At 36.5% G+C, this 27,814-nt stretch overlaps 1 protein-coding gene across 12 annotated transcripts in view; it reads left to right on the forward strand.

Moving 5' to 3' along the window:
* Window positions 1-27,814, forward strand: part of METTL15 (methyltransferase like 15) — a 370,583-nt gene that overhangs the window by 97,848 nt on the left and 244,921 nt on the right. For all 12 annotated transcript variants that reach the window (NM_001079782.2, XM_059874789.1, XM_059874791.1 and 9 more), the window contains exon 3: window positions 7,035-7,171. In NM_001079782.2, coding sequence (NP_001073250.1) covers window positions 7,035-7,171 — 137 coding nt within the window. The remainder of the gene's footprint in view (window positions 1-7,034; window positions 7,172-27,814) is intronic.

Raw genomic sequence — 27,814 nt, forward strand, 5'->3', positions numbered from 1 at the left:
TATTGCATTAATAAAGCAAAGAAGTTTGGGTGCTTTGAATTGATGATGGAAATAGAAAGATTTAAGATATATTTGTATGATAAAATCAACTGGACTTGATAACTGATTAGTTTTGGAGACTATGGAACATGAGAAGAAAGGTAAGCTCTGACTCTGCCCAGCCTTCAAGGCCCAGCTGAACTGTAACCTACTACACTTTCATTCATCTAATTTCTGATTAAAATTAATATTTATTTTTACTCCTTGTAAAATATTATATATATCTTTCTTATATTGTTGATTTCTTTTTACTAATTGTTATTTGTAAGCATGTCTACGGAGAAGGCAATGGCACCCCACCCCAGTACTTTTGCCTGGAAAATCCCATGGACGGAGGAGCCTGGTAGGCTACAGTCCATGGGGTCGCTAGAGTCGGACACGACTGAGCGACTTCACTTTCACTTTTCACTTTCAGGCATTGGAGAAGGAAATGGCAACCCACTCCAGTGTTCTTGCCTGGAGAATCCCAGGGATGGGGAAGCCTGGTGGGCTGCCGTCTATGGGGTCGCACAGAATCGGACATGACTGAAGCGACTTAGCAGCAGCAGCAGCAGCAAGCATGTCTAAAGTCTCTCACCAAATTGGAAGTCTCCTAACTTATCTTTATATTACCTTCTATGGCCTTATCTATATTGGATCTTCCATAAATACACAGATTATCAATTAATGCCATGCATTTTAATTTAATAACTTCCTGAAAAAACTCTAGAAAGTTAAGTATATTCCTGAGACCTTTCAGTATTTTCAAAATGAAACTAGTTACAAATAGGTGAAATTTAATTAACATTCTTTCAAAAACATTTTAATTCGAAAAATTCAAAATGAATAATTGCCAGAAAAGAAAATATTCATAGGAAGAAATTTTAAAGTGAAATCAGGCCATATTGTTTCCAAATTCAGATGAGAACTTACTATTAAAAATCTTGCACAGATTGGAAATGACTAATCAACATTAGAAAAATGAAATTGGAAGATCTGCCCTCGTACTGTTCGTGGCTAAAAATGTTTTCCTGTCCAATTTTAACAGTGTTGTTCCAGTGTGAAAATGTCAAGGATTAGAAGTCTTACATTGGAAAAAAAAAGTCATTTAAGTATCTAGTCTGTGGAGGGTGATCTGGGGCAAATCCCGTGATTTCTGCCAGTCTCACCCCTTCAGAGACCAGCCTTAGCTGTCTTAAAGGATATCACATTTGAGACATATTATATAAAAGGGATATAGATATAATCTATAAAGACAGTGGTATATAATGATGATAAATTTGGATTATCTTTATAGGTCCTTCTAGCTTTAATCATCTGTGAGTCTATGATTTTAGGTGTTTTAATTTTTTGTTTTCAGTTTCAAGATCCATTTGAAAACTGCAACATCTCAAGAAGTAAATCTTCACTAGTTGCTCTTGTGCATAATGGCCAGACCTTTTTTTTCAGGCCACATATAAAACTTAATTGTCTTTGGAATTTAGTTCAACATACTTATCATCATAAAGTCTTAAGAAAATTAAAATGGTAGAACAGTAATTGTTTTTAACTGTGTTGGAGGCCCATTGTGCAGAGTTCCCACTTGCATATATCTTTGTATTAGGAAAATGCTTTTTCAATGAGGAATTGCTTTTATTACAATATGATTATATAATTTCAATGGGGGAGTATTATGAGATGAAGTGGAAAGAGCACAGGATCTGCTTTTTGTATTAACTTTGCCCTCAACTAGCTACCAGCTACCTTCTTTGGGCCTTGGTCTCTTCATAAATAAAATGAGGGGGTAGAATAAATAGTATGTTACATCTTGCTTAATCAGTCCTGAATATTCATTGGAAGGACTGATGCTGAAGCTGAAGATCCAACACTTTGGTCAACTCCTTAGAAAAGACCCTGATCCTGGGAAAGATTGAAGGCAGGAGGAGAAGGGGACTACAGAGGACGAGATGGTTGGATGGCATCACTGACTATGGACATGAGTTCGAGCAAGCTCTGGGTGATGGTGAAGAACAGGGAAGCCTAGCATGCTGCAGTCCACAGAGTCGCAGAGTCAAACATGACTGAGCGGCTGAACAACAGAGTGACCCTCTGAGCTCTGAAGTTCAGTGTTTGTTCCCTGTCCATATCAGATCCACAGCTATTCAAGTGTGACTCATCATGGTGAAAAGTAAAATCTAATCTTCTCTATGATATTTAGAAGACCATGGGGATAAAATGTAATTGAGTTGTATTTGATTGAAAGAGCTAACCCAAACTAAGAAGTGTCATTTTCATATTTCAAAGGAGACTGATCAGTAAATAAAAGCATGTTACAGAGTTTCATAGTTATTTATCATTATTAATGTTCTGAAGAAATTCTGTTATCAATGAGTCTATTGCTAATATTAGAATACATAGATTTTAAATGGCTTAAAAGTTGGGCATCTTGTGACTCTTTTATGTAATCCTATCATAATGAGTCTTGAATCTTGAAGAGTATTTCTGAATTCATATATACAGATGAGTATTGCTGTCTTCATAGTTGCATTGGGAGACTTAGCTCTTTTTTTCGTATCACATCATTAAATATATACTACACACCTACTACTGTGCACTGATACTACCATATTAAATTGGAGGCAGATTGAAGTGCATCCTATTCTGCAAATGCTAGTTTTTTATTTTCTTTAAATAACCTTCATTTCTGATCCTTAGTCTCCCTGTTCTGTAAAGCTATCAATTTGGTTTATCCCCCAGACCCCACACACCATCCAGAGCTATGCCAAAGCCCTGCATCATCTTAGTCACCTCATACCACATTTAATTTCCCCTAAGATGCCTTTCGTTTTAACCTGTGTAGACCCACTAGGACCAATGGTTGGTTTTGCTGCTTCTGTGCCATAGAGAGGCATGGAACTCTGGTAGCATGGGGAACCCCATAACTAAGGATCCGTCCCCTTCATTCTGTCATCTATTTGGCAGCTCTGAGGTCTTAGCACCTGTCAGGTACTTCACTGGTCCTGCACCTCTCTGGAATTTGTTCATCTTTTCCATATCTCTTCTATTCAATTTCAAAGAAATTTCTTTCTTTTTCTTAAATATACCACCTACCCAGTGTAACTAGCTTTCTCTCTTTCTGAACTTTGTTGTTTTTTTGTAACTAAAAGATATAAAAGTGGTTGTAGAAAGTTTTTTCTTTCTTTTGTGCAAAAATCCTGGAAGAGATTCATGTTGATATAAGGCAAAAGCAATACAGTATTGTAAAGTTAAAAAATAAAATAAAAAATTAAAAAAAATGAAGGGTTAAAAAAAAAAAAAAGAACCTGCATTCTAAAGCTCTAGATACCTAGGTGTCTTTGAAACAGGAGAAGAGGAACAGAGATGGTGGGAGAGAGAGAGAAGGAGGGCGGGAGGGTGGGAGGAAGGGAGTGGGAAAGAGAGAGAGATGCATAAAGATGGATTTTCAAGAGCCTAAGTTCCAGTGGGAATGAGTCATCTATAAAACAGTAAATTTTTCTTGTATGTTTTTATAAAGCCATCTCGGATCATTTACTTTTTTTTTTTTTCTTATTTTTGTTTTGTTCCTTCCCTTTTTTCTCTTTCTTTATTTCTTTCAGAAAGAGCACAGAAATCAGAGATGGTGAGCCCTTGTTTAGGATTCTCTTTCCCTCACTTACTAGTAATATGATCTTAGTCAAATGATATTTTTTCTCTGAACCTGAGTTTTCTGTTTGCAAAAATGTGGATAATGCCACTTTTCCATACTCCTTTACCGACTTTTGCTAGACCAAGTAGGAAAACATTAATGCTTGGAAAGCCATAAAACAGTGTGCAGATAGATAGACTTTATTGATTTAATGCATAGTCAGAGTGTTTAGGAGCCAGATACACCTGTATTCAGCTGTTGCATTATCCATTTATTAGCTTAGTGTAATTTTAGTTTCTGTGTGTAGAAAACTTACTAACACCTACTTCAGGGTTGTAAGGAAGAAATAAGATAATCTTAAATTTCAAGATAAATAAGGATATGTTTCATTCCCACTTCTTAGATGAAGAATTTGAAACTTAGGCAGTTAAAATGATTTGGTCAGGGTTATGCTGGTATTAAATGAAATTACCAGGAAAAAATTCTTGGTATCAAATATGGGTTTGGTTTTTTAGATAAATTATATCAGGTAATTCAAAGAAAGAATTCCATATGTTTGTAGCATAAACATTTGCATATGTGTACAGTTGAGATTTGTAAAAATATTATTTGGAAACATTCAGATTTTTTGTTCTTGTACATTTGTTAAGCAAAGAAAAATTGTCCAGTTTCCTTATTTTATTATCAAATTGTACAAATTAAAAAATGTAATCGCATGTGGAAAAACTAATTGCTCCTTTTTCAGTTGTAGTGCTGGGTAGCTCACAAGGCCTAGATGTCACTTATAATTTTTGATGGGAATTGTGTATTAGAATTTTTAAAATGAAATTTGATGGCTCCACTCACCTATTAACCCAAGACATATGGTAGGGTTCAGTTCTCATTTCATAAATCCCATTTGTCTCCTATTTCATCCTTTGTGTTACACTTGACTGGTAATAGTAGATTATGTTTTTACTATGAAAATTTCCTTGATTGTCAGTATATCACCAAGGGCATAATCATGATAGATTAAAAAATAATCATGTAAATTATAATCATCCCATTCACATTTTCCAGAATATTTTTTATAATGAGAATTTTTCTTTTTAAATATTGATTGGGGCTTTCCTGGCTTGAGAGAAGGCAATCATGTTCAAATTACTTTATCTGATATACTCTTAGTTTAAACCTAGGGTTATATAGGATTTGATATTAGGGATTAACAAGAAAGCATGACCACAATTCAGCTACTTGGTTCATGTATATAACTTTTCCAAGCCTAGAAAAGTTCTCTGTTTAAATCATGCTAAACCGCTAGCAATTTTAAAACTGAGGTGAACTATGGTGGGAGATTTTTACTTTTTCATAGATGTATAAAATAAGTATACAGCCTGGGAGAGGAAATTACTCAATCGTGAGATTTAAGCTAACAGCCATAAAAACAATAAGACTTCAAGTATTGTTTTAAAGTTACTGTTTAAAAAGGTGAAAAATATATGTAGCCATACCTTTCGTGCTGATAGTTATAGCAGTGCAAGGTTAAGTTATGCTAAAAAATTTATGTTAAAAAGCAGTGCCTGTACCTTTTCATCACATTTACATCTGATGTAATGCTTTAAATACCTCCTCTTCTCAATTTTCGTCAGAAGACTTCCTCCATATTATTCTTTGAATAGTAGGCTAACTTTTCTGAGGACATGATTGGAACACAGGACTCAGCATGGTAGCTTGTAGCAAAAAAAAAAAAAATCAAAGCATAATTGTGCCTGGTCTCTGGCCACTCTCCCTGGAAAAAGTTATAATATTCAGGACAGAGAAATGTCCAGATCCATTATAGGAATTTCCTTTGTGCAATGTACACATGAACTTTTAAAAAAGTTTTATGTTTAAACATTTTTAACAGTCTGACTTCTAGTGTATGTTGTTATAATATTCAGTATTATTGGAATAATTGTTTTTATTTTCATCATATCAGTGAAATTTATTGAGAGTGCATTAAACTAAAGAACATAACTTTCAGAGGATGTGTTGAGAGTATCTTGACTTCCAAATTAACTACAATTCAACAACCTTGTTCACATATATATTTCTTATGCTCCAGGCCTGATTTCTTCCCACTTGGCCTTTTTGTTTTTTAATTGAAGTATAGTTGATTTACAATGTTATGCTAATCTCTGTTATACAGCAAAGTGACTCAGTTTTACACACACACACAAACGCACACATATCTATCTATATATAAATATATAAATATTTATAATCTTTTTTTAATATTCTTTTCCATTGTGGTCCTGGTCTAATTTCTAGTTTCTTGAACTCTCAGCTGGCTTTTTTTTAGTGCGGCTAAATAAAATAGCTAAGAAATAGATTGAGATCCAGTTAACTTCATTAACTGGATCTTGAATGATTCAAGCATTTAAAAGTATGTACCCCTGTATATTGTATCCTGTTGTCCTGGTAAATCTTTTACTTCAAAATTGTTTTGGCCACTTCCTAGAAGTTTGGGGCTCCCCTGGTGGCTCAAACAGTAAGGAATCTGCCTGCAATGCAGGAGATCTGAATTCAAACCCTAGATCAGGGAATGACTACCCATTCCAGTATTCTTGCCTGAAGAATTCTATGGACAGAGAAGCCTGACAGGATACAGTCCATGGGTTCGCAAAGAGTTAGACACGACTGAGCGACTTTCACTTTAAATGAGAAGTTATGTGTCACCTTACCAATTAGGTAGATATTGGGATATCTTCTTCTAAACCTTCTTTTTCTTTCTAAACTCTGGAAAAGTCTAGACACAGTGGAATTTTAAGTGACATTTCCAGGGCAATATAGCTCCTTAGTGGCAAAGATAGAATTTATCACAGATGTTTTGACTTAAGCCCTGGGCTTTTTCCTGGTCTAATTTGTTAATTAAATATTTGTCCTATGACTACTGTTAGGTATAATCTCTCTCTCTCCTTGAATATCTTTATGCTTAATATGAAGTGTTTAGAGAAACTGTGATAAAGTGAGTCACGCCAATTGTAAACTGTTTGCAAATGATGAGAAATTGTTGGAAATATTTTTAGCCAGGAGCTTGAAAGCATTGAAAAACTAGCAGCACAACACAATGGCCAGTATGACCTCATGGGAGGAAATGTAAATTTGTCATGAACTGGCCAGCCTATGACAAAAATTATTATTTTGTTGATACTCTGACAAATTCTTTTGCACTGATCAGTCATAATTGATCCAAACTTTATGTAAAATAAATTGAACTCTAGGCAAAAATAAATATATTAATAATAGTATAATTATTTTTCTATTTGCTATCAAATCTTAAAAGCATTGTGTGTGTTTAGAAATAAAGTAAGCTGGCAAGAATAAATTTTGTTCTTACTAAGTGGTAATTTTCTCTTTCTGTGTTGGCTAGGTTTTCCTAGATATGACATTTGGTTCAGGAGGACACACAAGAGCCATTCTACAGAAGGAGCCAGATATTACTCTGTATGCATTAGACAGAGACCCAACAGCATATGCAATAGCTGAACAGCTTTCAGAATTGTACCCGTAAGTAATACTCCTGTATAGACATTTAATTTTGTTGCTCAGTATCAGTTTCTTGGTTTACTGTTTGGAATTTGTTTTCCCTTGTATGATGTTATATTTAATGAAATATTTCCTCCCTTTTTATACAAAAATAATTGATGTAAGTGATATTTTTAGCACCACTTAAAAATATTACTGCATTTATCCTTTGTAAATAAGTATAAATGCAAAAAATTATTTTTGGCAGATATTTGAAGATGTGTTGAAATCCATCCTTCAATAGTATTTTGCCAGATAACCCATACTTTAAAAACATTTAAAAAATATTTTATTTATAGTTTCTAAGAATTTAGTGGAGTAAATAAGTATGTAAAAATTCTGTAGAATTCATGAAGTTACATACATCAATGTAATGCAATTTTCTTTGAAATCTTTTGGCAGTTCACAAATAAATTTAGACCTTTCTATCCCTCTGTCAAAAATAGTGAGCATTTATGGTAGAACTTGAAAAAAAATTTAAGGTTATTGTCTTTATAAGTCATAAAAGCATTTTCCTTTAGAGAAAAACATTTGAATCAATGAGTTATGTCCTTTTGCCATGTTGCCATCAGGCTGTAAAAGACAAATATCCTGGAATTTAGATGGCCATCTCCAAATATGTAAAGGGCTCTTTTCTGTAATGGGGAGTTGTTCTCTTCTGCTAAGCTCCAGAGACTGAAAAAAAAAAAAAAAATAGATGAAAATTTTAGAGGTAAATTGTGACTGGACATAGAGTTTTTACGAGTTGTAGCTGTCCAACAATGAAAAGGTCTCTGGTGAAGTAGCGAAAGTAAGACCATGGAAAGGTTTAATCACAGGCTAAAGTTAGAAAGTTGGATTGCAAATCTAGAAGAGTCTTTTCAACCTCTCTCAGGTCCCAGACTCTTTGCAAATCTAGGTGATCACATCTCCCAATATAAATATAGGTAAATAAATATACCTAGATTTTTGTTTGCAAGATCACAGTGTTTGTGAAGTCCCTAGAAACCTATTTGACCCCAGGTTCCTTATTTCTAACAGAAATATGATGGTGAGTTTTTATGGCACAGTATTTTTTTTTAATCATTCTTTCATTTTAAGCAAAGTAACTTAAAATGCACCATCTTGAAGTCTTGTACTGGAGCATTCATATTTGTGAAACTTTTTAGGAGTTTACTTGATTATGATCTGAATATTTATAGAATGAATATAGGTCTCCATTATATATCACTAGCATAGACAGCCTGGTTCTCTTAGATATTATTGTTTCTAACAGTGGTGATTCCCAAGGTCTCTTATTCTTCCAGACCCTCTAATTTCTTAAATGGAATCTCAAGACTGTATTCTTTTTGCAGTTTACAAATGTGGAAACTATTAGCTATGCCTATTAGCTTGCTAAAAGGCACATATGACTTAATAGTTACAGAGATGGGATGTATATTTTGCCCATCACCCAATAATCTCATTTTATTAAATTATAGTACCTTATCTCAAATTTTATTGAGGTTTTTTTTTTTTGGTTCATCCACAAAGTAATTCCCTTTAAAAAATTAAACAACAAAAAGATAAATCAAAATAAAGCAGAAAGAGATAATTCAGCTCAGTTCACTTCAGTCACTCAATGGTGTCCAACTCTTTGCGACCCCATGGACTGCAGCATGCCAGGTTTTCCTGTCCATCACCAACTCCCAGAACTTGCTCAAGCTCATGTCCATTGAGTCGGTGATGCCATCCAACCATCTCGTCCTCTGTTGTCCCCTTCTCCTCCTGCCTTCAGTCTTTCCCAGCATCAGGGTCTTTTCCAATGTCAGTTCTTTGCAACAGGTGACCAAAGTATTGGAGCTTCCGCATCAGTTCTTCCAGTGAATATTCAGGGTTCATCTCCCTGCAGTCCAAGGGACTGTCAAGTCACCACAGTTCAAAAGCATCAATTCTTCGGTGCTCAACTTTATGGTTCAGCTCTCACATCCATACATGACTACTGGAAAAACCATAGCTTGGACTAGACGGAGTTTTGTTGGCAAAGTAATGTCTCTGCTTTTTAATATGCTGTCTAGGTTGGTCATAGCTTTTCTTTCAAGGAGCAAGTGTCTTTTAAGTTCATGGCTGTAGTCACCATCTGCAGTGATTTTGGAGCCCAAGAAAATAAAGTCTGTCATTGTTTCCCCATCTATTTGCCATGAAGTGATGGGACCAGATGCCATGATTTTAGTTTTTTAAATGTTTGAGCTTTAAGCCAACTTTTTCACTCTCCTCTTTCACTTTCATCAAGAGGCTCTTTAGTTCCGCTTCACTTTCTGCCTTAAGGGTGGTGTCATCTGCCTAGCTGAGGTTATTGATATGTATCCCGGCAATCTTGATTCCAGCTTGTGCTTCTTCCAGCTCAGTGTTTCTCATGATATAGTCTGCATGCTGCTGCTGCTGCTGCTGCTGCTGCTAAGTCTCTTCAGTCGTGTCCGACTCTGTGCAACCCCATAGACAGCAGCCCACCAGGCTCCCCCATCCCTGGGATTCTCCAGGCAAGAACACTGGAGTGGGTTGCCATTTCCTTCTCCAATGCATGAAAGTGAAAAGTGAAAGTGAAGTCGCTTAGTCGTGTCTGACTCTTCACGACCCCATAGACTGCAGCCTACCAGGCTCCTCTGCCCATGGGATTTTCCAGGCAAGAGTACTGGGGTGGGGTGCCATTGCCTTCTCCGTTACTCTGCATAGCCATGGCCTAATAGGATTAAATTCAAGAATACAAGTATGGCTTCATGTCATACAGTCAATGACAGGTTGATAAGTATCACAAGAATCAAATAGCTGTTGTGATTAAAATGTCAAACACTTTTAGATGTAAGCAGGGCATCTCTCAGGCTTCCCTGGTAGCTCAGCTGGTAAAGAATCTGCCTGCAGTGCAGAAGACCTACGTTTGACCCTTGGGTAGGGAAGATCCCCTGGAGGAGGGCATGGCAACCTACTCCAGTATTCTTGCCTGGAGAATTGCCATGGACAGAGGAGCCTGGCGGGCTACAGTTTATGGGGTCACAAAGAGTTGGACACAATTGAGCGACTAAGCACAGCACAACACAGGGTCTCTCTGACTTGAGGCCCTTATGACCTGCACGTGCCATTTCACAAATTCTTTCAGTGTAAAGATATTCAGTATGCCAAGGTGCCATAGTCTAAGATAACTTTTCCTGAACCCTATTAATATTTATCAAATAGAGTTCTCTCAAAATCGATAAGACAACAAATTCCAATTTCAAAAGTAGACTAATAATAGAAGGGTCAATCACTAAACATCAGTGTGTGAAAAGATGCTCCACAAAAGTAGCCGTGAAAAGGGAAATGAAATTAAAATAATACTGGTATAAAACTTTATACGTAGTAAACTGGAAGACAGTAGTTTTAAAAATGAGGATATGGGGGAAAGGATTCTTATTTTTCATGGGTATCTTTTAATATTAAAAAATAAATAAGCTGCTTAGAATCTATTACATCTAAATAAAAGAAGCAGTATCTAAAGAAACATATCCATAGGCTTATTACAGACTTTGTGTATGCATTTTTGTATGTCTAATCATAGAGAACTTGAGAAAGAAGAAATTAATAGTAGAGAGAGGTACAGAGAAAAGGAAAGTAATAGTTAAGAAAAACAAGAACAGATAAATGATCACCATCCCTGCATAACTATGTAAAGTAGAAAAAGCTAAGTGATACTATATATTATTTATAAATATATATCTCCAATTATAGTTATAGTATAAAATGTACATAATGAAGATAAACACACATTTGGGCTAGGGATTACTTCTGGGGATAATGGATAAATGGGTGGATGGTTGGTTGGAAGGATGGACAGATGAGATAAATTGATCATATTCTTAAAAATACATCTATAATTACAACATATAGTAAAGTATGCAAAACGGAAACATTCTGTCATTTCAATGTGCATATCTTTTGAGGAATTAATTTCTTTCTCTCTTTTATTTATTTATTTTGCTGTTGTCAAAGAGTAGCCTATGCTTCTTAAAAATCCCAAGTTCTTCACTCTGTTAAAACTAAGTCAAAAATAGAAACTCACATTTTCACACACACACAAAAACAAACAAACAAAAAAAAACTAAGCAATTCACAGGAAAGCTGAATTTTAGGCTAACTCATTTTAGCACTTTCAGAAAAGATGACATGTCAGATCACCTGTTGTTTGAAAACTGAAACTTTTCCCTTGCCTCTGAGGACTGTACAAGAGGAAACACATTAAAATTGGAGCATTGGGGTGGTAGCTGACTTTTACCACAGTGGAAGATGGATGTTGGAAGACAGTTGTTTTTAAACATTTTTTTTTTTCTGAATTTAGAGTTAATATGTGCTCTGCATATTGAGTTTAGAGAATATAGACATGTATAAAGAAAATAAAAATTATAATTGATTGCATCATTTGACTGTAGGTAAGGTCCGTCTAGTCAAGGCTATGGTTTTTCCTGTGGTCATGTATGGATGTGAGAGTTGGACTGTGAAGAAAGCTGAGTGCCGAAGAATTGATGCTTTTGAACTGTGGTGTTGGAGAAGACTCTTGAGAGTCCGTTGGACTGCAAGGAGATCCAGCCAGTCCATTCTGAAGGAGATCAGCCCTGGGATTTCTTTGGAAGGAGTGATGCTAAAGCTGAAACTCCAGTGCTTTGGCCACCTCATGCGAAGAGTTGACTCATTGGAAAAGACTCTGATGCTGGGAGGGATTGGGGGCAGGAGGAGAAGGGGACGAGAGAGGATGAGATGGCTGGATGGCATCACTGACTTGATGGACGTGAGTCTGAGTGAACTCTGGGAGTTGGTGATGGACAGGGAGGCCTGACGTGCTGCGATTCTTGGGGTTGCAAAGAGTTGGACACGACTGAGCGACTGGACTGAACTGAACTGAAAGGAGTTACTGAGCAACTGAACTGAACTGAATTGAAAGGAGTTATGGTGCTTCCCGGCTTGCTCAGTGGTAGAGAATCCACCTGCCAATGCAGGAGATGCAGGTTCAATCCCTGGCTCTAGAAGATCCTTCAGGAGGAAATAGCAACCCACTCCAATATTCTTCTGTGGAAAATCCACTAGACAGAGGAGCCTGGCAGACTACAGTCTAGGAGTCACCAAGAGTCAGACATAAATTAGTGACTAACAAACAACAACAACAACAAAAACTAAATTATAAAAATACAACAAGCTGTTGCATTCAATAGTTTGTAAAAGTAGATATTCTTATTGGGGTAAATGTATATAGAAAAGTACACAGAAAAAAATTAAACTCACTTGTTAAACTACCACCTAAGTAGTAATGATTTTGTATATTTCATTCCACCTTTTTAATTGCTAGTGTTTCATTATATGTATTATTTCTTTTGTGAACTTTTGGTTTTTTTTTTTTTTGCTTTTTATACCTTTAAAGCTTTGAATATCTTGGCCACGTTTAAAAACCATTTTGATGAATTGTAGTAAATACATAATAAAGTATTGACATCTTTACTCTGCATCCCAATCCAGAAGCATGATATATTTTTCCACAGATCACAGTATTTGTGTTTCTGACTAATATTTTTTCTTAATTAAAATGACAAAGTACAGAAAAGTGCTGAGAAGTAAATTAAAATAATTCATAGTCCATGACCACCAAAATAAGCAGCAACTTAGTTTACTAGAATTCTAATATAGTCTTATCTTGATCCATATTACTGCTATTCTAAGTCTTTCTGTACTATTTTATTTTAGGTGTATTTCCATTAAACAACAAATACCAGATGTACTTTGTGTAAACAAATCTGAGCATATTTTCTGTAAAGGGTAATTAAATCAGGAGAAGCTTACTCTTTCTATGTCATCTTGTCTTACACTTTCTATTTTTGTGTTTTATTGAAATTTTCTTCAGCATTTACATTTTCTCTTGTCCATTGTCAATGTATATATATTTGTCTTTGCCTTTTCTCTAGCTATTTTGACAACAATTAAATTTTTTTTTCAATTTACTACTGACTGATGTCAATATTTTTTAAGATTCAGTTCAGTTCAGTTCAGTCACTCATTTGTGTCTGACTCTGCGACCCCATGGACACCAGCACACCAGGCCTCCCTGTCCATCGCCAACTCCTGGAGTTTACTCAAACTCATGTCCATTGAGTCAGTGATGCCATCCAGCCATCTCCTCCTCTGTCGTCCCCTTCTCCTCCTGCCTTCAATCTTTCCCAGCATCAGGGTCTTTTCAAATGAGACAGTTCTTCACATCAGGTGGCCAAAATATTGAAGTTTCAACTTCAGCATCAGTCCTGCCAATGAATATTCAGGACTGATTTCCTTTAGGATGGACTAGTTGGATCTCCTTACAGTCCAAGGGACTCTCAAGAGTCTTCTCCAAAACCACAGTTTAAAAACATCAGTTCTTCAGCGCACAGCTTTCTTTATAGCCGAACTCTCACATACACATGTGACTACTGGAAAAACCATAGCTTTGACTAGATGGACTTTTGTTGGCAAAGTAATGTCTCTGCTTTTTAGTATGCTGTCTAGGTTGGTCATAACTTTTCTTCCAAGGAATAATTGTCTTTTAATTTCATGGCTATAGTCACCATCTGCAGTGATTTTGGAGCCCAAGAAAATAGTCTGTTATTGTTTCTACTGTTTGCCCATCTATTTGCCATGAAGTGATGGGACCAAATACTGTGATCTTAGTTTTCTGTTGTTGAGTTTTAAGCCAACTTTTTAACTCTCCTCTTTAACTTTCAACAAGAGGCTCTTTATTATTATTTTTTTTTCAAGAGGCTCTTTAGTTCTTCTTCACATTTTGCCATAATGGTGGTGTCATCTGCATATCTGAGGTTACTGATATTTCTCCTGGCAATCTTGATTCCAGCTTGTGCTTCATCTAGCATAGCGTTTCTCATGATGTACTCTGCATGTAAGTTAAATAAGCAGGGTGACAATATACAGCATTGATGTTCTCTTTTCCTTATTTGAACCAGTCTGTTGTTCCATGTCCAGTTCTAACTGTTGCTTCCTGACTTGCATAAGATTTCTCAAGAGGCAGGTCAGGTGGTCTGGTATTCCTATCTCTTTCAGAATTTTCCACAGTTTGTTGTGATCCATACGGTCAAAGGCTTTGGTATAGTCGGTAAAGCAGAAATAGATGTTTTTCTGGAACTGTCTTGCTTTTTCGATGATCCAACAGATGTTGGCCATTTGATCTCTGGTTCTTCTGCCTTTTCTAAATCCAGTTTGAACATCTGAACATTCACGGTTCATGTACTGTTGAAGCCTGGCTTGGAGAATTTTGAGCATTACTTTACCAGCATTGGTCAGACAGGAGATGGCAAGAGTGAACATCAACATTTTAGGAATCAGCAAACTAAAATCGACTGCAATGGTGAATTTAACTCAGATGACCATTATAGCTACTACTGTGGGCAAGAATTCCTTAGAAGAAATGGAGTAGCCATCATAGTCAACAAAACAGTCTGAAATGCAGTACTTGGACGTAGTCTCAAAAGTGACAGAATGATCTCTGTTCATTTCCAAGGCAAACCATTTAATATCACAGTAATCCAAGTCTATGCCCCAACCAGTAATGCTGAAGAAGCTGAACTTGTACAGTTCTATGAAGACATACAAGACCTTCTAGAACTAACACCCAAAAAAGATGTCCTTTCATGATAGGAGACTGCACATTTTTTAGGATTAAAGTACTTAAACATTGTTTATTGTTAACTATGCAAAAAGAAACATTTATTGGTTAACCACCCCAGGTAAAGTGAGAACTTACTAGTCTAATTTTTGCTTCCTGTTCTTTTCCTAGATCATGGCTTTTAAAATATTATTTTGGCTTTTAAACATTAATATCTACTATTATGATAATTATCAGATTGCATGTGCATTGTTTGGCAGTAATATCTAAAATTAATTATACGTAAATTGACTTTATTCATTTTAATGCATCCAACTAATCTTTTTATAATGCTGTAAATTCCATTTTGAGTTCTTTATATAGGCTCAGTTCTCTACCAATTGATTACATCTTAGTTTTTCTATAAATTTGCAAAAGGGAAACATCTGTGTATTTGTTTCCCTGAGACTGTGTTACTAATGCTTTCTTACATGGGTAATAGTTTATTTAGTGTAACACTTTGGAAGTTGTGTAGATACTAGTCTTTTTTGGTTAGTTTCTTGCTTGTAGTGTTGTTTGTCTAATCTTACCTTTGATAAGAGATATTAATATTTTTCCTATATTCTCACATCCTTGAGGAGCATTATGTTATTAATAGTATTTGAACTTCCAGTGTTTTGTTTGTTTTCAGAAAAAATAAGTATCAGTAACTGGATTTTTGTGTGGTTTGTTCTATGATCATTAACTTGGAAGGTTACAGGTGTATTTACTTACAGGATGTGATCTCTTCTAAATTATGCATATCATCTGTTCAAGTTGTGTAGTCTGTTCTGTAGCACTTGAATTTTACCATTTACCTTCTTGGCCAACGTTTCTTATTTTTCATTAAATTTGAACAGGATATCCTGGCAAAGGCAGGTTTTGGCTTCAGGCTCACTGCTTGGGTTCTTGCTACCACACTATTTTATATATACCTGTAAATATATAAAACAGCAATTCAGTCACATTCAGTAGCAGAGTCCAAACTCAATCCCAGGCATTTTGTCTCCAGGACCAATGTAAAAATCACGTGAAAGAAATATACTGTCTTCTTAAATAACCCTATCTACCTAAAATTTAGAGTGCAAGGATAAGATATGAGACACAGTTATTATTAATCTTACTAACCAGAAGAAGTTAGTTATGCTATGATTGTCAAAGTGAAAGAATTTTTATAAATATAAACAAGCATTAAAAAAAGACAACTTGGAAAAATTAACTAGATCTTTTTGAACTGTTGATGATGGTATGTCACCTCTTCAGTCTTTTTGGTAATATAAACATTACCAAAATAGAATCTTGCATTTTGCCCCACTGGATACTTTTAAATATAACCTTTATGTAAGGGATATCAATCTTTACAAGGTGTTTTAGGAAATGAAAGTACTTGACTGTCTGGTTTACTAAACGTTCAGTTCTGAAGCCTGGAGAAAAACATACATTGTACTAAGTAACTTTCAGGCAATCTGACAGTTCTAATGGTTTCAAGAGGATTAGGAAATATAGTCCATGCCTTCACAGAGTTTTGTTGTTGTTTAGTTGTTAAGTCATGTCCAACTTTTTCTGACCCCATGGATTGTAGCCTGCCTGGCCCCTCTGTCCATTACAATGAAGCAAAACAGATAGCACACAAATAATTCCACTATTTGTAATTTAAAGATAATTGTTTTTATGTCTTAGAATGAATATAGTATGTTTTAAGAGAAATATGAGTACAGTATGTTCTGAGAGTGATATGTTCTTATCTAGTCTAGAACATCTTGAAAGGCCACCTGAGTATGTGCATTTAAGTCAGAATCTGAAGTAGTGACTGGTAGCTAAGTAAAGAGTGGGGGGTGGTGAAGAAGGAGGGAGCATTTGTAGTTTTGAGAACAGAATATTTAAAGATCTTCAGCAGGAAAGAGACTGTTATATTACTGAAGGGACTGTAAAGTGAACAGTGTGAGTGGATGATAGTAAGTGGCTAGAGAAGTAAGCTAGTGCCAAACCATAGGACCTGATTAAAGCTTTTAAATTTTAACAGCAATGAATGGGCAGCAGTGAAAGAAAGAACTGATATAATCATATTTGCTTTAAGAGATTATTCTGCCTGCTGAATGAAGACTGGGTTGGAGAAGGGTAAAACTGAAATGAATTCAGTAAGACTGGCACAGTGGTAAAGAATCCACCTGCCAGTGCAGGGGTCACAGGAGACGTGGATTCTGTCCCTGTGTTGGGAAGACCCTCTGGAGTAGAAAATGGCAACCCAGTCCAGTATACTTGCCTGGAAAATTCCATACAAAGAGGCGCCTGGTGGGCTACAGTCCATCTGGTCACAAAGAGTTGGACACGACTGAGAAACTGAGCTCACACTGAGACCATTTAGAAGGCTAGGAATTGCCACTCTACCTGGAAGCTGATGGTGACTGAGACTTATAGAGTTTTTTTCCCTTATCTTCCTATTAAAATTTTGCTTTGCTTTAATGATCCCTAGCATCCCATTCCCATTTTGATAGCATTCTAAAAATAATTCATTCCAAAGTAAAATTATGTTGCATGCTTACAGGTGAAACTGATGTTAATATTGTGGCACTAAATTTTAAAAGACCCTTCAAGTATTCCCACTTCTGTGACTTGACCAATATAAGGAAGAAGAAAAAGGATAAGTACATTCAGTCCTGCCATTTTCCTAATTCCTGCCGAGTATTTGCATTCTCACTGAAGACTTTCAGTAGTTTTAATTCCTCCAGAATCTGCTCCACCTCTTGTCACTCTGGGAGAATGGCATCAGCCAGGAAACAGTCATTCAATTGTTGAGTGAGTGGGCCCAGGCAGTAGTCTTCTTGAACTATTTCCTTTCGCTCACCCCTTGTGTGTAATCAGCAGTGAGGGTCATTTAGTTCTCCCTCAAGTCTTGGTAACTTAAATATTTAACCTCTGTTTTTCTTCTTATTATAAAGTTCTACAGCCAGACTGCTTCTTCTTTTTTTTTTTTTTTTATCACAGCTCTAATTTTCTCACTGAAAAACTGGATAAATTACTTGACCTCTCTGTTTCTTAGTTTTCTCCTCTTTAAAATAGGGATAATAATAGTATCTATTTCCTGGGAATGTTGTGAGGATTAGACTTAGATAGTATAGTGTATTCTTTTAGAGAATACATGAAACCATTTTTTGGGGTCTTAGTCAACATTTTATGGAGTGGAATGGAATAGAATAGAAAATATATTACATAATGGAAGTTAAGTATCATTTCCATGTATGTGTGTTTGTGTGTATGGGCTTCCCAAGTGGTGCTCGTGATAAAGAACCCGCCTACCAGTGCAGGTAGATGCAAGATACATGGGTTCGATCCCTGGGTCAGGAAGATCCCCTGGAATAGGAAATGGCAACCCACTCCAGTATTCTTTCCTAGGAACTCCCACGGAGAGGAGCCTGCTGTCCATAAGGTTGCACAGAGTCGGACATGACTGACGCAACTTAGCACACACATGCATATATGCATATTTTATATTTTTGTATATGGGATTTCAGTTGAATCATATTTCTATGTATCTTGATCAAAAAATTTTTAAAACTACCTATCCTAATATGGCTCTGTTCTACATATTTGTTCACATTGTGTACTAAATGTTCATTGAAGACAGAAATACATTTGTCTAATGTATGTTCATACCCCTAGAACCTAGGTCTGCTTGGAATATATTAATATGTGTAAGCTAGTAAGTTTTTATGATTCAAACAAAACACAAACCAATGTGTAGATGACAGTTACACTTTCCAGGATCCTGTTGCCTGGAAATCCCAATTGGCCTGGAGAATTGGAAGCCCCTGAAAACTGCCTTCTCTTAACCTGTACTTTGCTTGACTGTTTTGCAATGAATGAAACAGATGTGAAATGTAGACACTGACTGTGAACAAAGGACATATAGTTGGGGAGTGGAATTGAGTTTCAGAGTAAGAGATGTCTGTAGTCAAAATATTTACAGTGTATACTGCTGAATTGTATACTTTCAAAGGGTGAATATTACAGTAAGTGAGTTGCATCTCAATTTTTAAAATTATGATTGCTTTTAGATTTAGATCTTTTAATTTAGATTTTTATGAGATAAGTGCCTTATGGCAGAAAGCAAAGAAGAACTAAAGAACCTCTTGAAAGTGAAAGAGGAGTGAAAAAGGTGGCTTAAAACACAACATTCAGACTAAGATCATGGCATCTGGTCCCATCACTTCATGGCAAATAGATGGGGAAACAGTGGAAACAGTGACAGACTTTATTTTTGGGGGTTCCAAAATCACTGCAGATGGTGACTGCAGCCATAAAATTAAAAGATGCTTGCTCCTTGGAAGAAAAGCTATGACCAACCTAGACAGCATATTAAAAAGCAGAGACATTACTTTGCCAACAAAGATCTGTCTAGTCAAGGTTATGGTTTTTCCAGTAGTCATGTATGGTTGTGAGAGTTGGACTACAAAGAAAGCTGAGCACCAAAGAACTGATGCTTTTGAACTGTGGTGTTGGAGAAGACTCTTGAGAGTTCCTTGGACTGCAAGGAGATCCAACCAGTCTATCCTAAAGAAAATCAGTCCTGAATATTCATTGGAAGGACTGATGATGAAGTTGAAGTTCCAATATTTTGGCTACTTGATGCGAAGAGCTGACTCATTTGAAAAGACCCTGATGTTGGGAAAGATTGAAGGCAGGGAGAGAAGGGGACGACAGAGGAGGAGATGGTTGGATGGCATCACTGACTCAATGGACATGAGTTTGAGTAAACTCTGGGAGTTGGTGCTGGACAGGGAGGCCTGGCGTGCTGCGGTCCATGGGGTCACAGAGAGTTGGACACAACTGAGCGAATGAACTGAACTGAACTGACATAACTAAAACATTTTAATCAAATAATTAAAAAATTTATAGTATATGAAAGTAATTTAACTTTTCTTCTTATTGGGGATTATGATAGTATCTTAGAAAAGGGATGATGGACAGGCTCAAAAAGGTATTTTATCCTAGATTTACTAAATGGACTGCTTTTCTCAGTTTTCTTTGTCAATCCTTACTCTTCTGATTTACTACCAGTTGTGCTAAATACTCTCCATTTGTCTTTAGATCTCCTCTCTGCCCTTGATCCCAGGAAGATGACTTTTACAGATATATCAACATTTGTTTCCTGACTTCTGACTGGGTTCAGCAAATTAGTGAAAGGGGCAGAAAATCAGAACACAGAGGAGATAAGGTCTGAGTGTGTCTTAGCAGTGACCACATTCGTCTTCAGACTTCATTGTTCACAGGCCTCTTCTACTACGTAACTGCTCTGGCTCTTGAGAATTTCAGTCACTGCTTTTCGCCCTTGACTCTTCACCTCTTAGCTTTAGGATACTTCTCACATCCTTTTTTGTCTCTCCTTAATTTAGTCATGTGTTTGTAAATAGTCTCTTTATTAAACTTTTCAGTTACCCTGCTTGGATGGTTTTTCTTTTTTTTTTTTCCTTGCCAGAGCCTTGGTGGACTCACAAGATCTATGAACCTTCTTTGTCTCTATCTGGATCCTTCCCCCTTGAACTCTTCTGGATATGACATATGACAGATATCCAACTATATCCAGATATGTACTGCTGGAAAAGCAGTCTGGATTTTGGAATCAAACACTCCTGTTTTGGAGTCTTAGTTCTGCCTCTTTCCAGCTGGATTTAAAAAGCGTGACTTAAGGTTTCTGAGTTTTTATTCTCATCTGTAAAATGAGTTCCTACTCACACACACCTCATGGTGTGTTATGAGGATTAACTAAAATTATGTAATTAAATACTTTTGCATAAAATTTATAAATATTAGCTATGTTTCCCAGGTGGCTCAGAGATTAGAGCATCTGCGTGCAATGTGGGAGACCTGGGTTCGATCCCTGGGTCGGGAAGATCCCCTGGAGAAGGAAGTGGCAACCCACTCCAGTATTCTTACCTGGAGAATCCCATGGATGGAGGAGCCTGGTGAGCTACAGTCCATGGGGTCGCAAAGAGTTGGACACGACTGAGCGACTTCACTTACTTACTTATGGTTTCTTTGTTATAATAATTATTATAGAAGACAGTATTATTGTCATTGTTCAGTCATGTCTGACTCTTTGTGACCCCATGGTCTAAAGCAGGCCAGCCTCCCTGTCCTTCACCATCTCCCGAAGTTTGCCTAAGTTCATGATCACTAAATCAGTGATGCCGTCCAGCCATCTCATCCTCTGACACCTTCTTTTCCTTCTGCTCTCCATCTTTCTCAGCTTCAGGCAGTTTTCCTGTGAGTTGTCTGTTTGCATCAGATGACAAAATACTGGAGCCTCAGCTTCAGCATCAGTCCTTCCAGTGAATATTCAGGGTTGATCTTCCTGAAGATTGGTTTGATCTCCTTTCTGTCCAATGGACTTTCAGGAGTCTTCTCCAGCACCACAGTTCAAAGACATCAATTATTTGGTGTTCTGCCTTCCATATGGTCCAACTCTCACAACCATACGTGACCACTGGGAAGACCATGGCCTTGACTATATGGACCTTTGTTGGCAGAGTAATGTCTCTGCTTTTCAACGCACTGTCTAGGTTTGCCATCGCTTTCCTGCCAAGAAGCAAGTCTTCTGATTTCATGGCTGCAGTCACCATCTGCAGTGATTTTGGAGCACAAGAAGAGGAAATCTGTTAACTGCTTTCACCTTTTCACCTTCTCTTTGCCATGCAGTAATGGGGCCGGATGCCATGATCTTAGTTTTTTTTAATATTAGTCTTAAGCCAGCTCTTTCACTCTCCTTCTTCACCCTCAGCAAGAAGCTCTTTAGTTCCTTTTCACTTTCTGCCATTAAAGTGGTATCATCTGCATATCTGAAGTTGTTGATGTTTTTCCTGTCTGTTTTGATTCCAGCTTGTAACTCATCCAGCCCGGCGTGTCTCATGATGTGCTCAGTGTACAGGTTAAACAAACAGGGTGACAGCAGACAGTCCTGTCTTACTTCCTTCTTGATCTTGAACCAATCAGTTGTTCCATACAGGGTTCTAACCGTTGCTTCTTTACCTGTATCCAGGTTTCTCAGGAGACAGGTAAGATGGTCTGGTATTTCCATTTTTCTAAGAGCTTTCCATAGTTTGTCATGATCGACACAGAGGCTTCGGCATAGTCCGTGAAACAGATGAATGTTTTTCTGAAATGCCCTTGCTTTTTCTATAATCCAGTGAATGTTGTCAATTTGATCTCTAGGTCCTCTTCCATTTCTAAACCCATAATGATGACAACAATTAGTATAATCATATATTATTATCTTATCTTATATGATTATATATGATTATAATAATTATTATCATCATTATTCTAAGATCCTGAGAAATTTCATTGGTGTATACCAAGATGATTGGCTCTTATTTCCAGTCTCTATCTGCTTGGTTCCTTAACATGGATCTATCGGAGTTGGTTTAAAATTTACGGTAAGGGACTGTATCCAACATTCCTCATGATGCAAAGTGTTTTATTACAGGCTCTCTTTCCCACTGTCACTGCTCCAGTGAACTGTATTATTGTCTTCCTCTCCCTCCCACCCAGACTTACTGTTTGTAAGTTTTGATTTCTCCATCAACTCTTGGCTTCAGGCCAAAATAACTAATATTTATGAATGTCACCAACCAATCAGAAAAATTTCCTATATGTCTCCTGTTCTTTGGCTTTCTCCTTCTTTATTCGTAAGTTGCTGGTTTCCCGGAAGCTACTTTTTCCTCATTAAAGAAGGTTGAAGGTTTTTCTGTATTTAATTTTTAGTCCCTTCTTATTCTGAAGGGACTAAAAATTGGGATTCCCTGGTGGCTCAGAGGATAAAGCATCTGCTTGCAATGCAGGAGACCCAGGTTCGATCCCTGGGTTGGGAAGATCCCCTGGAGAAGGAAATGGCAGCCCACTCCAGTATTCTTGGCTGGAGAATCCCATGGACAGAGGAGCCTGGCAGGCTACAGTCCACGGGGTCGCGAAGAGTCGGACACGACTGAGCGACTTCACCTTCACCTTCACCTTCTTATTCTGAAACCTGAAAATTCAGGAAGGCTGATTCTTCCTGAGTTTTGAGTTGCTTTCATTTTCTGTAGGTTTAAGTTCTTATTATTTAACTTATTGCTGGCATAAGTAGACAGTCTGCAAGTGTTTATTTCAGATAAACTCTTTGGTGGTGGTTTTCCGACAGTACAAACTTAACTGTAGATGTGTGTAGACCTATATAATTAGCATCTCCACACCCATTCCCAAATAATATTATAGATTTATTTCTTCAGTTAGAATATTTGATTTAAAGCTTACAAAACCGATTCATGGAAGTCAACGTGTATATTTGAAATGCAAATGGTGTTTTGTATTATCATAACTATGTGAAAATGAATTACCTCTTCACAAACTTAAGATAATCCATTTTTATTGCCTACGTCATTTGAACATAACCATATGGTACCAGGATAAGAATAGCAGCTTGTTCAGCACAAGAGTGACTATACCTAGAAAGACTTCATTTTATTTTATCTTGTATAAGCAATACATATTTAGAGACGTATTTTATTACATATGAGAAAATTTTAGTAAAACCCTTTATGTTTGGGCTTCTGAGTTATTAAAAGAATGAAAACAATAGTTGTATTTTCTCTAACATCATAAACTAATTAAATCAAAATACATTTGCTGTAATTATATGTATAATCCTCCTGTTCTCTACACCCCCACTTTTGTCTGATATTTAAAGTAAAACTGAAACAAACAGCTGCTGGATTGGATTATCTGCTTTAGTATTTTATTCTTGTTTCCTGAGAGAATGCAGTCTAAATTTAATGCACAATTCAACATTCATTTTAGTGCCTGCTGTGTATAGGGAAATAGGCTGGGGATTGGGAATGCTCAGAAGCCCAAGATTAGGGCACTGTGTCTCTGTACCACAAGAGACAGCTCATTATCAAATATACAGGTGAACCACTAGTGAGATCAGGTAGATAAATCTCCTGGAAGGGAAAATATCAAATGCATTCTAAACTCAGCCTTACATTATTTTTGGAATATCTGTTCTTATTTTTGCTTTAAATATTGTTTGTTGCTCATTTAGTTCAAGAAACTATTTTGGAGGAGATATTAAACTGTGTTCTGGAAATATAGCTCAGTAAAAAGAGCAATATAATCTCTTTCTACTTTACCATGAATGATAGATACTAAACAGGAATTTACAATACAGAGTAATGAGTGCCAGGACTCTTAGATATTGTGGAAATAAGCTTATAAAGTATGGAAGAACTTACTCTATGTTATTTAAATAAAATGCCATTGTTATCAATATTTATGAGGAGGAGGGATACACATTACATAGGACATATTATGGACATTTCATAGGACAAGTGAAATGTTTGTTATAACAAAATGTCACCGATCAAATTAAATAAGCTATTGAAGTAATACTTCCATACAGCAGGCTTTATTCCATGTTAAAATTATTAAAGTTTTTCAATGATGAACCATAGCTTTCCAGATAGAGTTAAACTTCTTGGCTTACCATAGGAGGCCATTGAGCATTTGACCTCTGTCATTTCTCTAGATTTATTTCCTGTGACTCCACAGCAGTCTCCTTATACCTTCCATGATGTATTAAACTACTTTTACATAATAAACGCATCGTGTTTTGTCCTACCACTCTCTATGTCTACATGCTGTTCATCAGTATTTACCCCACTTATCTTTCAAGACTAAGTACCTTGTCCTTTAGGAAGTCCTCAGTGGCTTCCCAGTTTGATTTAATATCCTTCTTCTATCCCCTTATTATACCCTTTGCAATCTTTATCCAGGCTCTTAACACATTATTCTGTTGGTTTACACCCATATGGTATACTCTGTAAGGCATGACTGTGTCTTACCTGACTTTGTATCTTCCAAATTTTGTAGCAGATACTGGATTAAGGTCATATGGATGGATAGATTAATGAATGATGATTTTCCATTTTCTGCATCAAATGTGTAAAATAAAAAATTAGATGCAGTTTACTGAGTTTATCTCGCTTTCTACTTTCACAATGTAAATCAGATCAGATCAGATCAGTCGCTCAGTCGTGTCCGACTCTTTGCGACCCATGAATCGCAGCACGCCAGGCCTCCCTGTCTATCACCAACTCCCGGAGTCCACTCAGACTCACGTCCATCGAGTCAGTGATGCCATCCAGCCATCTCATCCTCTGTCGTCCCCTTCTCCTCTTGCCCCCAATCCCTCCCAGCATCAGAGTCTTTTCCAATGAGTCAACTCTTCGCATGAGGTGGCCAAAGTACTGGAGTTTCAGCTTTAGCATCATTCCTTCCAAAGAAATCCCAGGGCTGATGTCCTTCAGAATGGACTGGTTGGATCTCCTTGCAGTCCAAGGGACTCTCAAGAGTCTTCTCCAACACCACAGTTCAAAAGCATCAATTCTTCGGCGCTCAGCCTTCTTCACAGTCCAGCTCTGTAAATAGCATTTCCATAATGTAAATAGAACTTGTAAAATCTCCAGACCACTATTTAAAGTAATGTTGTTAGTCTAGATCTAGGTTCCAAAGAGAATTAAGGGGCTAACTGCAGACTCAACTCCTCATTAAATACAGTTTTTCTCACAGAAATAAACTTTGATTAAATATAGTATACCTTCCAATGAACTCAGAGCCCTTATTACTAGCTTTTACTATATAAAAACCACTTGAGGTCCTGCACACCTAAGGAACCTCTATGAGAATATACATATTCCCATTATGTCTTTAGATACTATATGTTGTAAGAAACTTTATTCCATCCTCCACTCATGGTATTCTGTTTTCCTTTCACTGAAATTGAAAAATTCAGATTTAAAATGTCAAACCCCTGAAAACAAAAATAATCATATCTTTGAAAGAAAAAAAGCTAATTGTATGACAGTAAATTGTCATGTAATAATTGAGGCTCTCAGAAGACATAGAATAATGTAGAAAATATTTTTTGTATTAACACCCGTACTTATTTTATATCTTAGAGAATTATTTTTCTTATCAGCAAGTATATTAAAAGGAACATATTGTGTGCAATGTGTAGGCTCAGCGTAGGATTTTCTGCATGAAAATTTTGTGATGATATTGGTTAATTGCTACATTTCAGGCACCTTTCTAACCTTTTTTTAGTGGGTGTGAAAGGGTTTATTTGTAAGAGATATTGCCACTGACAGAATTTTATCTTTTTCTCATGGAATCTCAACAGCAATTCCCATGTTAAGAGGCATCCCCAGAAAGCTCGTCAAAGGATTTCCACCCACACTCTGAATATCTAACAGGGCTTGACCCATTTTTTTCTCCTTATTAAGGTAGCAGCATACGCATCATGAAGAAAAATAGAATAAGAACTAGTCTAAGCTTGGAATTTCAAAGTTTTGTACCTGTATGGAAGGAATTCAAGTGGAAACCAAAATCAGTCTTTATTTCTTATTATATCCCTAATAACAATCTAAATTTCTCACATTAAGGAACCACATCTGGTATTATGAATATGGTTTTAAGTGGTTTAAAATTTAAATTTATATTATCAAATGCAATGAGTATAAATACCCCAAAAGGAGCACATTATAAGTCAAGAATACTTCTTTGTACTTATTTTTATAACACAAAGTATTTTTTGTAAACCACTTTACTGAAGGATGAATGACATTTTAAAACCTGTACGTATTAGACATATACAACTTGATGAATTTGGAGATAAGTATGCATCCCTGAAAACATCACCACAATCTGTGCCATAAGCATATTCATTACCTCGAAAGGTTTATTTCCATTTATTTATTTATTATTATTATTCTGTGATAAGAATACTTAACATAAGATCCACCCTCCTAGCAAACTTCAAAGTATGTAATACAATATTGTTTACCAGAGGATCTGTGCTGCACAGTAGATGTCTAAGACTTACTTATCCTGTGTAACTGAAACTTTGTACCCTTTGCCTAATATCGCCCCAATTACCCTTTCCCCTAGTACCTGGCAACCACCATTCTCCTCTCTGCTTCTGACTATTTTAGATTAGGACACAAAGTATTTGCCTTACTGATTAAATAATGTAGATAGTAGTAATTAAAAGCAGACTAAAACTTTGAATATTAATATTAGAATTCTTTAAAAGCAAGTAAAATAATAGAGAATAAGAAAAAATATTTTAAAAATAATTTTGCTCATATAAATAATTACATCTAGGTATTAAATTTCTATATCCATCTGAACCATAAAGCTCTTCCCCCATCCGCACCCTGCGGCATACAAATACTCATATAGATTGTGGATGATTTCTTTTTAACCTGAAGAATGAAAGTCTCTTTGGAAGGCAAGACCACCTGCAGTTTTTTCCTCCCGTTAACTATGTGACTTTGGTAATTTACTCTGTCAGTCACATCATCTTCATGATGAATGAAGTATCATAAGTGAGAAAATAATGCCTAATTATTTAAATAAATCTTAACTATTGTTACCATAGCAGTTGAATCTTCTGTTTTTATTATTTTGGAGGCAGTCTCCAAGTTAACATTCAAGTACAAATACGTAAGTCGTGTATTCACTTCTCTGTTATAGTTATTCCATCATCTGTCTAGATTCAGTGTTGAACTTCTTTTTCCATTCTTACTTGGATTTACCCAAGTAATGTTTTCACCTGCTCCACCTTCCAACTCTACCAAAACTCCTCCTATCACACACCAGTGATATCCACATGACCAAATTCAATGGTGAATTCTAATTTCTTACTTGAACTGTCAGCATCGTGTGATGCCGTTTCCCACTTCCTCCTCCTTCAAACTATATTATTTGGATCCTTTTGCTTTTCTCCTCCCTGTTAGTTCAGTTAAGTTCAGTTGCTCAGTCGTATCTGACTTTCTGCAGTCCCATGGACTGCAGCATGTCAGGCTTCCCTGTCCATCACCAACTCCCGGAGCTTACTCAAACTCATGTCCATAGTATTGGTAATGCCATCCAACCATCTCATCCTCTGT

This window comes from Bos taurus, chromosome 15 (assembly GCF_002263795.3).
Source record: "Bos taurus isolate L1 Dominette 01449 registration number 42190680 breed Hereford chromosome 15, ARS-UCD2.0, whole genome shotgun sequence".
Taxonomy (NCBI): domain Eukaryota; kingdom Metazoa; phylum Chordata; class Mammalia; order Artiodactyla; family Bovidae; genus Bos; species Bos taurus.